This window comes from Camarhynchus parvulus, chromosome 1A (genome assembly GCF_901933205.1).
Source record: "Camarhynchus parvulus chromosome 1A, STF_HiC, whole genome shotgun sequence".
In the NCBI taxonomy this organism is placed as follows: Eukaryota; Metazoa; Chordata; class Aves; order Passeriformes; family Thraupidae; genus Camarhynchus; species Camarhynchus parvulus.
Genome location: NC_044586.1, coordinates 34,770,502 through 34,788,267, shown reverse-complemented (window position 1 = coordinate 34,788,267; position 17,766 = coordinate 34,770,502). Strand labels below are relative to the sequence as shown.

Genomic DNA, 17,766 nt, shown 5'->3' with positions numbered 1-17,766 from the left:
TTTTTATGAGTAATCATTATTTCCTCTTTTGTAAAGCATTTTTTTAAACTAGGAAAAGCTTTGTTAAAAAGTCCTTATATGATGATAGTGTGTGAAAAAATGGGAAATATAATTTAGGTTGGGTTTTTTAAAAAATAAATTATATTTCTTTGTTTTATTGCTAATGCAAATGCATTTCAAAATCAAAGTAACTTTTTAGAATCCACAGATCTTTACACTGCTACTGAGATTGTATTTTGATTTCTTTGACATGATCCCTGATTGCTGTAAGAAGAATCAGTTCAGTATTTTTGTTCTTAGATTCCCCCTCCTTTGTCTTGCAGCTACTTGTGGCAGATTCCATTAACAATTGCAGTAGGAAATACGAGCCACATCTCATCAGAGGCAATTATATGGGTGTCTAACAAATCAGGTAAAAATAAACTTTCCTCCCAGTGGAATCTCATAAAGCATACTTGTGTTTTCCTCAAATGTATCTTTGGAATTGATCCTAGATAATTGTTTAGTTGCTCTGCACCCAGTTTTAACTGCTTAAAATGGATTGTGAAAAAAGCAGAGCTGGGAAGGGAGGGAGGAGGATGAAGGATAAGTGACAATCTAGATTTATAATATTGCAGAATTTAGACAGTATAATGTAAAGCTTTTACAAAGAAACGTGAAGTGCTAAGTATTTTATATTTGGCAAAACATATCAAATCACTGATGAATGCAATTCACTTTATTGATGGGTGAAAGTTAAATGTAATATTGTATAATGAAGCAGATATGATGAGTATGGTTTAGAACATATAGAATTCTAGTATTTTTAACTCGATCCATAGTCTCAACCAGGCCTAAGAAATGGTTGCTGTCATTAAAATTGTCCTTATTGATCTATAAAAAGTATTTGTTCTCTCTATTAGAAAACCATATGCTGGAATTCAAAAGTGCATTGTTGTGCTTACTACATTATTTTCTTCCTCCTCAGTTCCTGGATGATCGTAGCAGTATTAGTTACTGTCTGGAGGAGAGTGAGTGCTAGATGCCAGTGGTTTTTTATCACCTAAGAAAATAAGCCCACCAAAGAAATTTCACGAAATATTTATCTATTTCCTTAGCACTTCATGCTACATTGTTTGAGAGTTTTGGACTAGAATTAAAGAGAGTGAGGGAAGACATGTGGGAACTTGAATGGAATTATTATATAGAAGGGAAAAGAAGGATGCATGCATTCCCTTGACATGTGGACTGTAGAGGGAGAACTGACCCTTTCTTGTATAATTAGAAAGATATAGAGATTTCCCTCTAATAGAAAATTAATGGGAGAGAGGAGAGTCAAACCTGTGTGAGATGTTTTTTCTCTTTTCTAAGTTACTAAAATATATTAGTCACATAGAGCTTAGCAGCCAGAAGGACTGGAAATGAATGGTGTATGATCAGTAGAAGTCTGAGTACCCCAACTTTCTAGTGGTACAAGGTATGTGTTGTTACCCAGATCGTTTGCAGCCTATGAGAAAGTAACATGTTTTGTGCTGCTCCCATGATAGAATGTTCTAGCAGTGTGCCTGCAGCCAGAGCGATTTTCATACCTGGGAACATGCTCTTATCAAAGCATATAGGTTCTCTCTTACTTTTCAGAACATGCTATTTTGGCTATACTTTTTAACATTAACACTTCCAGAATACTTCAAGACCTGTTTGCACTGTCAGAGTCTGCCTTAATGACCTGTTCTACTTTTGTCCTTTAGGGCTTGATTGAACTCTCATTGAAGTTAATAGAAAGGTTCCCACTAACTTCAGAGCGAGTTGATCATCCCATCTCATTAGGTTGCACATGCATGCTTCCCTCCCTTCACTCCCTCCTTCAAAGTTCAGCGTGTTACTATTATCTACATACATGCTTCCTCACTGCCTTTTACTTGCAGGGTGCTGTGGAGGAACAAGTCCATAAAACTGCTACCTACTCTTTTAAGATCTACTGCTTCTGTTGGAATGCTTTCAAGAAGTCAACAAATTAATGATGGCCAGTGTGAGCAATTATTTTGGGCTGGCTACTGTATAGAAATTAAAGAGGAACCTTTCCGAATCATCAGTCTCCTGTGTAGCAAATCAATGACACTGTGATCTATTGTCATTATCCTTGTTCTTCCTCATTACTTTCACTCACTTACTCACTTGCTGTGCCTCATTGAAAATGAGACTGTAAACTTATGACTGCAGCAAGAATGTCCTCCTCCTTCTACTTATTGTGGTCCAGCAAGAATGTCCTCTTGCTTCTACTTATTGTGGTCTAGGCTGCTATGTATTGAGGCTGGTACACATGATTCCTGGGAGTTTTTCTGCAGCTGGTATGTTTGTTTCATGGGGATGAGGGAGGGATTCTGAGACTCCAAATGACAGTATCCAGGTTTGATTCTTGTGGACTGGAAGAATCTTGAAGATTTTCTGTTGTACAGAGGACAGTTTCAATATTGTCCCAGTGAGTAGTCTTGGAATAAGTCTGCAAGCTGGAGGTGAAACAAGCTGCTGCAGAGGATATTTGGAAGATTGGAAGAGATCGCGTTGTTCTTCAAGTGCGTGTAATTAAATGCAGATACACAAATCAACGTTGGAGTAAATGCTATTCATGAGGATGTTTTTGGTGTCCTTTTCAGGAAAGAGTAGGTAATTCCTTCTTGTTGACTAAACTGTTGTGCTGAAGGAGCTTCCAGTGTGACAGGAGCTAATGAACAGCTCTCTGTTGTTTGTTATTGTGGTCTGTTGACCCTGGCTGGACACCAGGCACCCGCCAAACTCACTTTATTACTCCCCTCTGAAGCTGGACAGGGGAGAGAGAATATTAAAAAATGTTCATGGATCTTGTATACGGTCTGAGTTAGAGATCCCTCACCAAGTACTGTCTCAGCAAAACAGACTCGAAATGGGAGCAGGATTATGAGAAATAAAACCGGACCTTAAAATGCCTTCCCCTCCCTCTCCACCCCTCCCTGTTTCCTAGCTCTGCCTCCTCTCCCCCAGCGGTGCAGGGATAAGGGAATGGGGCTTATGGCCAGTTCATCACAGGTTGTTTCTCCCACTGTCCCTCCCTCAAAGTCACAGCCTCCTCTCAGACATCCACCTTCTCTGGTGTGGGTCTTTTCAACAGGCTGCAGGTGGATCTCTGCATCCCTGTGGATCTCCATGGGCTGCAGGGCCACAGCTGCATCCCCATGGGCTGCACCACAGGCTGCAGAGGAATCCCAGCTCTGGTGCCTGGAGCGCCTCCCACCCCTCCTTCTCCACTGACCTTGGTGTCTGCAGGGTTGTTCCTCTCACATGTTCTCACCCTGCTCTTCTCTGGCCACAATTACATCTGAGCAATAATTTCTTTTTTCCTTCTTCTTTTTCTTCTTCAATATGTTGTCACAGAGGCATTACTACCAATTCTGGTTGGCCCAGCTTTGGCCAGCAGCATGTCCGTCTTGGACCCAGCTGGTATTGCCTCTGCTGGACATGGGAAAAGCTTCTGGCGGCTTCTCACAGAAGCCATTTCTCTAGCCTCCCCTCTGTGGGAACTCTGCACATCACTTCGGATGTGAGGAGTCCCCCGAGACCACGTCGAGAGCCGAAACCCCGTCAGGGGGCTCAGAGATCTTGGCATGATGCCCAGAACACTTAGTAGCTAGATTTCGATCCTGCAAATGAATTGCCAGTTTAGTATGAAAGCTAGAAGGTGTCACAAGTTTAAAGGGTGTTTTTATAAGGTGTACACAAGGTGAAAATATAAGTTTTAAAAATTTTTGTATAAAAGTAATGGAGACAAGATAGAGAGAACAAAGCGTGTCTCATCCTTCTTCCTTCTTCTTCTTGTTCTCCATCTTCTGCTGTGATGTTAGCACTTGAAGATTAGTTTAGAGTAGAAGTGCACTGTCCAACATGAGTGATAAGTATTAGAAAGTAAAAGTAAATATGATATACGTAATTTGTGGTATAAGAGACGGAGCAGCCTTGGAGGCAGTCGGAGAGCGTCGTGGCTGCCTTGCTGGTTAGACCTCTGTCTGCCAAGAAGAAAATTTTGTAGATAAGACTTAATAAACAACCTGAAGACCAAACAGCAAAGAGTCCAGTCTCATTCTTCAAAGCCTGAGGTCGCTCCCTAGACCACCCAACTCACCTCGGGGGCAGAGAACAAGCAGCCGACCCCGAGACCCCTCTGCTACCAAAACTGGCCATGCAAACCCAACATAGTCATTATTACTGATCAGACACCTAATTTCAGCTGCCAATAGGGAAAAGGGTTTAAATTGATGACTACCACTGTGATATCTTGGCATGTCACTTAAATCTTCCAATAAAATTAACCTTGTCTGTGGGTTATCTGATAGAAATGAAACCACAGCAGTTTTGAAATAGCTGCATATAGAAATACATCAAAACATGTTCCTTTTTTTTTTTTTTGGTGGTGTTTCAAATAACAGTATCTATCAGGAGTTAACCCCATGCCTTGCCCTAGCTCACCAAGAATGGTTATTTGCTGATGTAAGAGGGTTTTCCTTCATGTACATCCAGAAAGACAAAAGCAAGAATTGTTGATTTTTGCATCCTCTCTGCCACTGTGTCTGTGACCTCATCAGGGTGTTGTAGGATACCAGTTGGTATTTTCATGAACAAAAGGGTATGAAGCTGCTCTCCAGCTCTGTGAGACTGACATGAATTTGGATGATTGAGTTGCTGCTCTTTCCTCATCTTGTCTGTCTCTGCTACATGCCAGAGGTAGTGAGCATGCAGATCAGTGATTGTTCAATATGCTGGGCAGGATCTTTTCAGATAACTGCATCTCACCAGAGTTGCTGGCAACAGTGCTAGATCTGTCCGTTCTTCACAGCACTGAAGTGAAGGAACATACTGGAAATTACAGCTGCACAATGTCTTTTTGAGTTGCAGTTCATTGTCCTTTGCAGGAAATCCTGTAGGGAGGACAGTGCCAGGCCTTGGCAACTTGTTTGACAAGGTGTGTTTTTGCTGTTGAGTAAGAAACAACACAGACTTACTAGAAGGCTGGTTTGCACAGCATAGTTGTTTTACTTTGCATTCTCTTTTTTTATACATTGTTCTGATACAGATAGACTAGATTGGTCAATTAATTAATACCTTTCACTTGATTGGTTAATTAACAAAACACTTTTCTTATAAAAAATCTTTGAGAAAAATAGGAAAACAGAGAGTAGGGAAACAACACCTGCAGGTTGTTTATAATAATAAGCTATCATTGTTTATCTTCAACTCCCTAAAGTCTCACAAGCTGATTCTGGGAAAACTTATCTAGTTTTCATGCTGTCACATCCACAGTGCATAATATCCAAGATGTTTCAAATTGAATATAGCTCTTTCCACCTGTTTGTGGAAGGTATGTAGGCATAGTTTTGAAAGCTTTTCATTTTGCAAGTGCTTCTGCCAGTCTCTCTTCTCCTTACCCGGTGAACTATAGCATTTGTGTAACAGTGTTTCTAGTCATCAGTTCATATACCAGTCATCACATGATGGTCCTTTTACTGGGTTCAGTTTGTCTGGTGCGTGAAGTGGAGCTGTCTCATTTGCTCTCAGAGTGCTGCACAAAGGTCGCCACCACCTTTTCCCTGTTCACTCCCCATGGCCATAGATGAGGCTGTTCTGCTTCAAGTAGTCACAAAGGAAACATCTTGTGCTAGACCTTCCTATCCATGCTGAGGTCAGAAACATCATGCTGAGATGGCAGCAGTACTCTTTGTGCTTCAATCTTGCAGGTCTGCTGAATGGTAAATTTTGCTGGCACTATGGAAATCATTGGTGTTACAAACTTCTGCTCTGTCATATTCCAGGGCTTGTTTCTATTTCTCCTAGATAAGTTGCTTCTTTTGTGGTTGCTGTAATGATCTGTGAACATGTATCCATAATGTTTTGGGGTCAGCCCAAAATCAGTAGTGGGTAGAAAGCCAGGAACCAGCTCTGGACCCATTCCATCCCTATGGCTGCTAAGCAGGGCTTGTGGGAATGTGTTGGTGATTTCTGATGAAGGTGTACTAGGTGTGGAAGCACAGGCTTACTTGTGCATGTTTCTGCAAATCTAGAACTGACGTTAACCTCAAGTGAGGAGGTTCAGCTAGCATCCGTTTCCAATTGGTGAGCAGGGCTTTGGAAAAACACATACTTGCTGTTCCCTGGGAATCATTTTTTCTGGTACTCAGTCTCCAGATAGGAAACATCTTCATGCAACTCAGCAAGTGCTGCTGAACTAGCTGACACAGCTTTAGTCCCTGCCCTTTCCATCCTCACCTCCTGTTTATGAACTGATTTGTTATGTACCAAGGAAATACTCCTTAGATGGACCTCCCTACCACAGTAAAGTGACTGCTGTTCAGATTGCTCTTAGTATCTCCTCAGGATTGTCATGAGATGGGGGAAAGAAAGTTCAACAGGGCAATTCCCTTCCAACAGCAAGTCCCAATTTACTTTGCCACCTCCTACTAGATAATCTCTACTTTAAGCCACTCAACAGTCAGATTCTCCTCCAGGAAGTGTTTTGTAGAAGACAGATGCTTCTGAGCTGGGGTTTGCTGGCTGCCTGCTGAGGAGCAGAGCATTAGTTGCAGCTTTAGAAAAATACCCTTTCTTTTCTTTTCTGAAACTCAGCTGCTGAGCTTTACCTGTGTTGCTTCCAGACTCCACTCCTTCTTGTTTCAAAAGTAGGAAGAAGGGAAGCACTGTGAAAAAAGGTCAACATACAGGTCCTGCTTTGAACCTCAGCCTGCTGTAGTTAGGACCAGGGATACAGGCCTTGGAATCTTGCGTAATTTTGACAGAATGAGTCAGAATCATTCCCCTTATTTTAACAGCTGAAGATCCTAGCAGAAGACCGCTGCTTACATTGTGTACCACCTTAGTCATTAGCAGTTCCATCATATAGGAATATTAATGGATGGAAGGGCAATTTGAAGAAAGAGTTTTGTGAGATGCAACATGATCATATTTCCTGATGTGCTCCATTTATTGTGCTAATCTGTATACCAAAATATTTTCTTTCAGCATGGAGCTATGTCAACATGGCACGTGAGATAGATAGAATTTTTTCTTCTGGATTCCTTCTCCCTGTATGAAAAGTTCTTGCAAGCAGATATGCAGGATTTAGTAAAGCCAGTATAAATTATTATGAAAGTCCTCATGGAACACTTTTTTGTCAGAAAAATTTCACTTGCTGTTGTCAAGAAATTGTGCTACACTTGTGCAGTTGTTTTTGCAGCAAAATGGAGTCAATTCCCCCTGTAGGGATTCTACTAGCTTAAACCAATTTCTTAGTAAGCTAGGGGCTGTATAAGGTAAAGAGTTAAAATAATAACTGTGAGTCAAAAGACTTGAAATGGCACTGGAACTGTGTTTAGCCCATACTTTTGGCAGTACTCTCTTGCAGAAGGGTGCCCTTCTCCCACACCTGCCCCACATGCTGGTTTTGATGGAATTGAAGTTGTTGGGAGAGCTCAGAACTTCAACCCACGTGCACCAGCTGGAGGAACTATCTCACACTTTGAGAGCAGACAAACTGGGGAGAAAAATGAGACCCTAACTGATTTTTTTACCCCCCAAAAAATGTCAAATTTTAAATGCTTCCACCTAAGTATTTCCTATATGTATGCAGCAAAACTAGAAGTTTTAGAGCAGTGTTATTTTCTGAGGCATCCAGACAAATCATGACCATGGAAAAATACTTTCTGATGGAAGATGATTAAAAAAATTCCCTTTAATCTCACATATAACAGGATATATCTTTTCAATTGACTTTTGAGTGGTGAACTAAAACCTTCAAAGATGGATTTCATTCCAAATGAAATCTTTGTTGTTGTTTAGAAAGTCATGAATGGTTTAAGGTAGGGCTTAACACTGAGTTACTACATTTCTGCTAACTGTAATACTTTTAACAGAAAACTAATAAATGTGCTTGTGGTACATGGAAACATTACCTAGATATAGAAATGTTTAGTGCCTGTAATTACCAGAAGAAAGAATTTCTTTGATAGGAAAGCATGAGAACTGACAGACACAAATATCAAATTCTAGTAAATTATATAGAACTGTATGAAGCACATGTATAAGGCAGTCTCGTAAAATAGCCACCTCTTTATGTAAGTTGGGAAAGTGTGAAAGATTTCTGTCCTTTATTTCAGGAGAAGGTCAATACATGAGTGGTCTTATTGAAAAATAATAGCAGGAGGTTATGGTTGCATTTAAACTGACTGAAACAGCAATAATGCCATCGTGATTTGGAAAGATACTCTCCTCCTTTATAGTGATACATATTGGGGGTGTTGCACAGCTGTTACATGTGAAATAGCTTATTCTGAACTTGTCATATTTGACTGGGAAGAATCATTCAATACTCTGTTGAAGCATAAGTAATTTTCTCACTGTGGAGGTGAAAATGTAATACAAATGCCCAAAGGAGAAAAGGTGCATGTGTTTTTTACTTGCATAAGATTTTGAAAATTTCTATTTAATGTATTTATTTACCCAGATGTTTTTTTATGTGTGCTGATAGCCGATTTGGTATGCTTTTAGGTAGCATTGTAGAGGTGCAAAGATTAGCTAGTTTCAAGTAGCTGCTTTCAGGACTGGTGGCATTTAAAGGTTAGTTTGCAACCAAACAGCATGCACAGAAAGCTGTACTGCATTAAGGTGGTACAAGGTTACTGAGGAACAGGATTCAAGTCTTCTCTAAATAGGATGGAGCAATGGGCTGGATCAGACTTGGACCCAATGAAAAAAGGATTTAAACAGAGGAGCAAGTCTAAGAGAATTTGCTGGGACTGATTGGTACAGCCCCTTGTGGAATAAAGGACACACAAGTGTTACAGCCTTGTTCCAAATCAGATTGTCTGGCAGAAGCATCTTAGGTGCTTTGACAGTATGAACACCTGGGAAGTCCACAGAGTTGTAGACTCAATTCAGATTTTCTCAGTTCTATTTCTGCAGGATATATTGGATCCTGAAGAATGTGTCTGCTTGGTGCTTTACCACAGATAAAAGAGCAATAACAGTTGAATTGAACAGGCAACAATGGAATTATTCTGGGCTTAATATTTTTAATAAGTGTATTTTTCAGGGATATTAATGGTTTCAGAACTACCTAGGAGAAAAGAGGACTATCTATTTTAATCCTGCAGTTTTTTTATCTGAATCCATGTGCATAATGAAAGTCCATGAATTTAAACATATAATTATGTGTTTTTAAGATTTGGGTCTTGCTGATCTTAGTACTTACTGCACTTTAAAGTAGTAGTTATTCGTGGGCTTGCTATTAGTCAAGGGAGAAGTGCAACTGTAGCCCTAGTTAACTATAATTTCCTCAGAAATTACTTTTATACAAGAAGGACTAAAACAAATCAATTTCTTTAGGAAGCCTATGTACTAGATAGTATGAGTGAATTGTAAAGACCATACTGCTAACTTTTTTCCCATTTGTTACCTTCAGGGAGTTCAAGCATACCAAATAATTCTCTAATGGAATTGCATTTATAACAAATTTTATGTGTTTATTATTTTTTTTAAAATGAATGACAAGACTACTACTTCAACAGTGTAAAAACTAATTTTATTGGTTGAAAAAAGTGTTTCTGAATTTTTAGTGAGTTCTTGTTCATGGTTAGTTTTGTCAAAATCATTTACTAGATTGAAGACTTCTTCCAGGGTGTTGAAGCCTGATGCTTTGTGCTGTGACACAAAAGAAGTGCATGTTGTGAGTTCAGGGCATTTCTGTTGCTGAAATTTTGAAATCCCTATTTCTGCAAATTGTTGTGGAGTGCCTGGCTGCACAAAACCAGTAATAAATTTAGACTTTCAGCCCTAAAGTGATTACTTAAAACATGGGGAAAGATGAAGAACAGCTTAGGTGATATAAGGTTAATTGGTCTAGCTCTAAAGAGGAAGCTCTCAGTGCTTAGTAGGTAGAAGCTGTTCAACTGGAAGTACTTTAATTTAAAATCCAGTGTAAAAACTTAATCAAATACATGCAGAAACACTTAAGAATCATTTTTTTTAATCACAGGTTTACTCTTCTCTCTATAGCACATTCATTGAATTTTTTGAGTTACAATTGTAGAAAACTATTTAAGCATGGCCAGAATAAGGGTACCAGACTTAAAGTGGGTACCTCTCATAAAAATACTTGCCAGGAAAGAAAAAGCACACTTGAAGTTCTGTGTGGGTAAGTGGTCCCCATGGGAATGTCAGTTGGCATCTCTCTACATCAGAGCCGATGAAGGAAATTATTAATCTAACACAGTATTTTGTTAGTCTTTGAATTAATTGTACTGCCTTCACGTATATTTAAAGAAGGAGAAAATGTAACAGATGCATCTTTAGAATGTTTAAATTTAAAACCAAGACCCCTTCCTTTCTTCTTCTTTGTTTCCAGAACACCACAGAATTCCTGCTTTGGAAGAGGCAGGTTGGTTGCTGGGGAACATCAACCAGACTGGCTACTTCAGAGTTAATTATGATATTAGGAATTGGAAGCTGCTAATTAATCAGCTAACAAGGAACCATGAGGTAAGATCCTTTTCTCATCCCTAAAATCTGCTTTCATAGATGAACCTTCACTGTTTCATCACCTTAAATGGTTCAATTTTTGTGCTTGCCCCTCACAGGTTATCTCTGTCAGTAATCGAGCAGGCTTGATTGATGATGCATTCAATCTAGCCAGGTATGTTTTCCTGAAGATCATCTATCCTCATACACATTGCTGCAATAACTCATGCAACCATTAACTCAGCAGTTGAGTGTGTTTCAAAGTTTAGTGTGTTTTAAACACACTTTAGTTTCCCTCCCCTGCTTTTTTTTATGTATAGCTCATAAAAATGGTCTGTAGCACATTCACTACTCTTGATCAATAATTGCCGCAGGGTATTTCCGAGTCTGAAGAGATTTGATCAATTTTGCAGCAAGTTCAATTTAACACTTTGCAGATAAATAATCTCTTTCCTCTTTCTCTAATGACTGAGGGTTTTTCCTTCCATTTCTCCCAGTTGTCCCACCTCTTCTTTCTTTTACCACTGATCCTTGTGCTGTATTTAATTTGAGATGGAAGGCACCTTCAAGCTTCAGTAATTTTTTTGCCCTAACTTGTACTGTTATATCATTTTTCCAGTATCTTTCTTTTTTTATAATCTGCTAGAACAGACTCTTTTTTTTCCTCTGTGGTGCTTTTCAAACATAATGGAAAAGCAGTTCCATTGAGCATTTCTGGAATTTATGCAACATTTTTTGTTTTATTATGATGAGAGTTAATAATTAACACATACAGTGCTGGTTAGGTAGTGCCTTCTTTATAAATGGAGGCAATGGATTAGTCCCCATTTTGAAATCCATTATACTGAGAGTGAAAGTGTAAAATGAGAGGAAAATAGTGGAACATTTGTAGCTTTTTGATTTTGAGGTACCTGGGAACATAGCATTAGCATAGGGTTTTGATTGCATAATTACAGATTCAATTGTGAAATTGCAAATAATGTGATTTTACTTGCACTGTCATGTCAAAGGGAGCAGGAAAAGAATTCCTAATACTAGTGTCTTTACATTTAACTACAAATGGTCACTGGAGGTGTTTGGGCTTCAGTCACAGTGTCACAGCTCAGTGATGTTCTAGCATCATTGCAGTAAAAACACAGTTGTGTGCCCTACCACTCTGTTCCTGCTGCTGACGTAAAGTAGTGATTAGCCCTTACTTAACAATCCAGAGATGTGGTAGGGAAGGAGGTATCATGGGGAGAGGTGTATCCATCCACTTTTGGCATGGCCCTTCATTCTTGCTTCATATCTTCCCATTGGTAACAGTAAAAACTAGAAATAGGTCATTATTTGACCTATTCAGTAGGTCATGATTTGTTTACTCTCTGACTAGAAGACTATTGCAGATTATTCTGAAGTATTTAGACTATTAGAACTACCAGATGTTGAGTAAATCCATAATCTGTTCCAATTTTATTTGATTTTGACGCCTCAGAGAAGTAGTGTGCAGTTACACAGAGCTACTATGTTGCCTTCTTTTTCCATGCACTTAATGCAGTCAGATGTGTCTAGACTTCCCTGAAAGTCTAGATCCTGAAAAAAAGCTGTTTCTTAAGCCAGTTTTTGTAGGTGAGCATTTTTCTTCTGAGTCAGTATGGAGCCAGTGCTCTAGGATGTCTTGTTCATAGAGTATTAAGGTGAGGTCTTGATTAAAGACCCAACCTGAATTGTCTGACCAAGTTTCATCTACCTAAAAATCACTCAAAAGATTAGATGAGTAATGCATTCCCCACTAATTTTCTGAAGTACTTTTATGGGGATACTTGGGAACACTAGAACTGGCACCTTTTTCAGAGGTAACTACACTAGAACCTTGTGAAGGAAATCTTTTACAAGATTTCACATTAAAAAAAATCTTGACTACACTAGAACCTTGTCTAGAAAATCTTTTACAAGATTTCACATTAAAAAAAATCTTGACTTTGTTTTGTTAATGATGGTCTGCAGCAGACTGCTGCTGCATTTGGTCTTCATGCACTGTGGAAAAAAAGTAGTGGAGCTATAAATGTCTAGACACGCGCATACATGGATATCGCTTAAGAGGAAATATTCTTCCAATAGGGATATGCAGCTAGACTCCTGTTTCCAGAGTCCTGTCAATAGTGCTACCTTGAGTGTGTGCCTTACAAGCCAGTTTGGAGGAAGGATCTGTTTGTAAACAGTAGATTTATGGTCTGTAGTCCAAGAGTAGCAATAAGATATGTGGACCTGGCTAAACTTGCCATGTAGGGTATACTTCTTGTTGATCTTTATTACATTGTTAATCTGTCTTGGTTTGAAAAGACAGGTGTCTGTTAAGGAAGGCAGGAGCATCTCTTGAAATGGAAAATGTAAACCCCCTCCCTCCAAAGTATTACAATTTTGAAATTAGGAGGCTCTCAGGCAATGATATAGGGAATAGGAATAACAGTTCTTTACTGGGAAAACTAAAAAAAAACAAATGCAATAATACAAACAAAAAGAAAAAAACCACTGACGGAGTCAGAATATGACCTGACACCCTGTTGGTCAGGGTGTTGGTAGCAGTCCAATTGGATGGTGGCTGCTGTCCTCCTGCAGTGACAGATGTGGTTCTGTTGAAGCAGTGATCCTGTAGAAGGGTGGAGTTTTCCTCTGAAGGTCCGCTGGTGGTGTAGATGGGCCTGGTTTTCCTCTGGGAATCCAGTGGAGAAGATAGCTGCTCCTCTGGGAATCTGGTGGGAAAAGGTTGCCTGTGGTGTTCCAAATCTCAGATTATATATTAGGCAGGAATACTTGGCTTCTCTGCCTGGGTGGAGCATCTCCTAATGGGATGATGTAATTTTATCAGTCATGCAGTGACACTCAGTGGCCCATTAACAGAAGATACTTCCTGGAGAGAGGATTGGTTTGTGGAAGAGACAAAGAAAACTGCCCAGTTAACAGAAGATAACTGCCCCACCTCTAACAAATGGCATGTAGAATACACACCTCCAGCTACATCTTTCAACCTAAGACAATCTATCCTCTTCCTATTAAAAAAAAAACCAAATAATTATAGTGAAGCTGAAGTTATTATGATTGGCTGGCTGACAGTATGGTAAGTTTTTAGGAAGAGCTTGGTATTTTTTATTTTCATTCCCCTTTCCCCAGACAAAAAAAGGACCAGGATTTGGCCTAATACAGGCTATGTTCCTCCATGATGGATAGGATGAGGAAGGCATTAAGAGACTCTTTACAGGATGTTGAGGGCTGGCCTTGATGTCAAAGCATCAGAACTTCTTAGAATAAGAAAGTAGTTGGAAAAGCTCTTACTAGGACAGGCAGCAGGAATTGAACCCTGATGCTGCAGCATGGTGCAGCTTCTCATGCCACATCTGGGATTTTGATGTGACACAACAGTGTTCCTAAAACAAGCTCTGAGGGCTATCAGAATAATACAGACTCTTTCAATTTTCTGAAAAAGTCACTGTTCAAAAGGCCACCATCAGCCTAAAAGCAGCTTAGCTTTCCCTCCCCTGGCTGCAAGATGCAGTGCAGAAAGTTGTCTCACTTTATTTTGGAGCAGTACCATAGTTGGATGTGCTGTGCTGGTTCAGTGTTGTGTCCGACGCACAGTGAGCATTTCTCCCTGCCTGTATGACATTACGTGATGGGGACATTAAACACGTACACTTGTCTCTGACTGTGACGTGAGAAAAGGTCAGTAACCTTATTGACCAGACACAGAAGTAGTACTTGGTAGTTCAGGTCTGATTTCTGAGAAGACTGGCTGTTTTTAACAGTAGTTCAGTCCTCAGGTTTGGTCCCTAGTTGCACTGATGTGGTGTCTTGTAGTCTACAACTATAAACATGTATGTTTTGAGAGAGGGAAGAGAACTGTGGAATACATACTTTCGTTCTAATCCCTAGCTATTATTTTTAATGCTAAAATAATGCAAAAATTAAAACATTATTTCTTAAATTCATGCTGGTCCTTTCAAAAATTACTTCTAATGTAAACAGTTTTTTTTTACTGTACTGTGGAGACTGTATTTCTTCAAAATACCCTGTCCTTCTTAGAAACTTTTGAAGTACTTCCTGCTGTGCTCTTGAACTTGATACAGATAATACCAAAAGGTTTTGACTCAATTTTTCCACTATTATAATATTGTCTGTCCTAATATGATTTTTTCTATGTTGTTATACTGCTAATTGATTTGTTTGTGGAATGAGTGCAGCTCTTCTCTTTAGTATAATTTATAATATTTAGAACTAGAGAAAAATAAAAGAAAGTACTCCTATAAATTTTTTGGAATGGCACGTTTTATTTTTTTAAAGGTATGTTTGATTTCATTCCTCTGAAATGTTTATTATCCTTCTACTGACCAGCATAGTGATTTCTTGAAAATCAACAATATAAATGAATTCATACTGCCAAGGAATATATTAGACTCTATAGCATTTAATTGCATTTTTTGGGTCTATTTTATATGGAAATGCATTCCTTCATCTTCCTTCTTGCTATATTTTGGTTTATATAACATTCATCAAGGAGAGTTGAGTGGAAAAGTAACAACAAAGAAAGTTACAACTTGTTTGTTTTTCAGGTTTTTAAGCATAATTCTTGGCTGTAGTGCATGCACATACCTTTAAGATACCCTTAGCCTTGGAGAACATAGCATACGGCACTTCATGTCCCATGTTCTTCAGCAAGAATAGCACCTTGACACTCCCTCTTCCCTTCTACTTGAAGATTCTTTATCTTTTTGTTTGCATGAGGTTTCAGTAGAATTTAAAATATGTTGATTCTAGTAAATGATACTAGTAAATGTTGACTGAGAAAGCCCAGAAGCCACGAGAAGAAAAACAGAACTGTGGTTCTCATCTAAGCATAAACAAGGCAGAGGGCAGGTCAGGTAGCTCCAATAAGAAGCATCACAATAATTAACAAGGGTGGCTCTGTTTCATAAGAGTGTGAGTAACATTGTCAGCTTCTCATATCTTTCTCTTTCCTTAGGATAAGGAGTCAGTTAGTGAGTATGTGAGGTAGGATGCCTCCCAATTTACTTTAGGCATCCCAAAGATACACTTCTAAATATGACATTCTCACCTTGTAGTGCACTGACAGTTAATGGACAGAAACATACACCTGACCTCTCAAAACCACTTAACCACATAAGATAAATTACTCACTTAATGTTAGGAGTGTTGTGCCACCACAGGTTCTTCCTTGATGGGCTCTAAATCTTCATAAAAAATTTCCCTCCTTGAACTGGTTGACTTGATCTAGTAGTATGTGAAAGAAATAGGTCTGGTTTATGTTTAATGTTAATCAGTGTTGAATCAGATGTGACTGTGAATATCTCTTTTACTGTCATCTAAAATCGCTATTGTTGTTTCCAGTTCTGTAAGCACTGAATGAGAAAGCATGAAGTGGTGGTTGTTGATAAATGTTCTTAGGCTCCAAGGATGGACAACTGTGTTGGAGTGCTGTCCATTTCCATGCACAGATTAGGGGCAGGTTGAACTATAGTCTCTTCAAATGAGAGATTCAAATAATAAGAAGCTCCTGTAGGCTTCACAAATATGGAGAGCTGTAGCAGAAATGAGCAACAAGAAAAAAATGGACCTTCAAGATTTTCTGTGAATTAAATGACTTCCATGCTGGAGATGGCCTTCAGAATTTCCTGCATCAGACCAAAACCAGGATCCTGGTGCAAATAGATAAATGATGAATTATGATGATTGTTTTCCTGCTGTTAAACAATTCTTTGTGGCTTGTTTCTTTCCAAGCTGTGAGTTCTGCTGACTCTATAAAACCCAAGTCTGAGGGCAAGAGAAAGGGCAGTACCAACCTAGCTTTCAAAATATAAATCCAAGTTATCTCCCTTGACATAAATTTATCTTTAACAGCTGGTGCATTTGTCTCCAAGATTGATTCCAGAAGTAAAATACTGAAGTAAGCTAATGGTGACTCCAGATCACTTTCTCACCAGCTTTTAGAGAGAAATTAATTTAAAAAGTAAGTCTTTCTTAATCAAGTATAGCCTTTTGGATCTGGAAGATCATGTCTTTAGAACCCCTTATTTTATTGTTTCTTAAAAAATTGATTTCTGGCTGTGGAGTCTTGACACTGAGGAAAAAAATTTATCCATTCAGCTACCTGAGGAGGCACCAACCCACATAATGATTAGCTGTTCTTATTTCTGGAAACTGACAGTTAACTCATAACTAGGACTGTAGTTCATATACTTCCATAATAAATCCAGAATTATTCTTGAAATGTCTGGTGGAAATACATGTATTGCAAAACCAAATTATGGAATTGAAATGATCTTCATTGCTGTTTCCCTTCAGAGAGATTAAGATTTCATTTCTTGTAGCATTTGAAGTCTTCCAACATATGTGGGCTAATTGGTTCCATGTTACACTTGTTTGTGCTACTTCAAGTTCTGTTCAGTGTAATGTTGGGAGAAGTCGAGGCATTTGACAGTCCATGTGAAATTCTGGGTCTGGATAATAAGTAGGTGACAAAGACAGACATTCTCAGTGCAATTAATGTACATCAAAATGCCTCAAAATTTCAACAGCCACATTCAGAGTTGTTGACTTTGTTTTGTTGGGCTATTCAGAAACAGTCATATAGGATCCATTTAAATTAGTCAACTGCAGTTCTACTCTAGCCTTCGTCTTTACTCCTGATTGCATTTTCTAATAGTTCAACTCTGAGGAAAACAAAATGTGTTATGCAGCTCCCTTAATTAGTGCCTCTGAGTACCAGCTAAGGGAGTTATAGATCAATACTTTGTATCACGCTTGATTAATAGTGGTATAGATTTACTGTTTTAATAAATGAGGCCTCATCTGAATTATTTCAGCAGATGCCATAGTAACTCTCATTCACTGTCAGGCAAATTTTGGTGATGGTTCACTAGCAATTGATTTACATATGGTTTCCAGCAGGAGTTGTTTGGTTTCTTTTGACATAAATACTCTCTCAATGGGCCAAAGTAGATGTGCCTTTTTTAGAGAAAAGAGAAAGTTTCAATTATTTTAAGGTAGCCATCATTCATTCCATATGCTGCATGTCAGTCCCTATGTTCTGTGACATATCACAGCATTGATATCTGTTTTATGTGGACATACATATTTCAGCTAACATTTGCATGTGTTTGTAACAAGCGGAACCAAAGCAATTCCTGCAACTAAGCACACTAAAAGCCAATTCTGCTTTTGTAGTATGTGTGTAATTTGTGCATCTGATCCTGTTACATA

The 17,766-nt window shown here is 38.8% G+C and overlaps 1 protein-coding gene across 1 annotated transcript in view; it reads left to right on the top strand.

The window, feature by feature from the left end:
- TRHDE (thyrotropin releasing hormone degrading enzyme) overlaps positions 1-17,766 on the top strand; it is a 210,342-nt gene that overhangs the window by 152,032 nt on the left and 40,544 nt on the right. Inside the window, exons 10-12 of the mRNA XM_030959613.1 lie at positions 324-412; positions 10,400-10,533; positions 10,632-10,687. Coding sequence (XP_030815473.1) covers positions 324-412; positions 10,400-10,533; positions 10,632-10,687 — 279 coding nt within the window. The remainder of the gene's footprint in view (positions 1-323; positions 413-10,399; positions 10,534-10,631; positions 10,688-17,766) is intronic.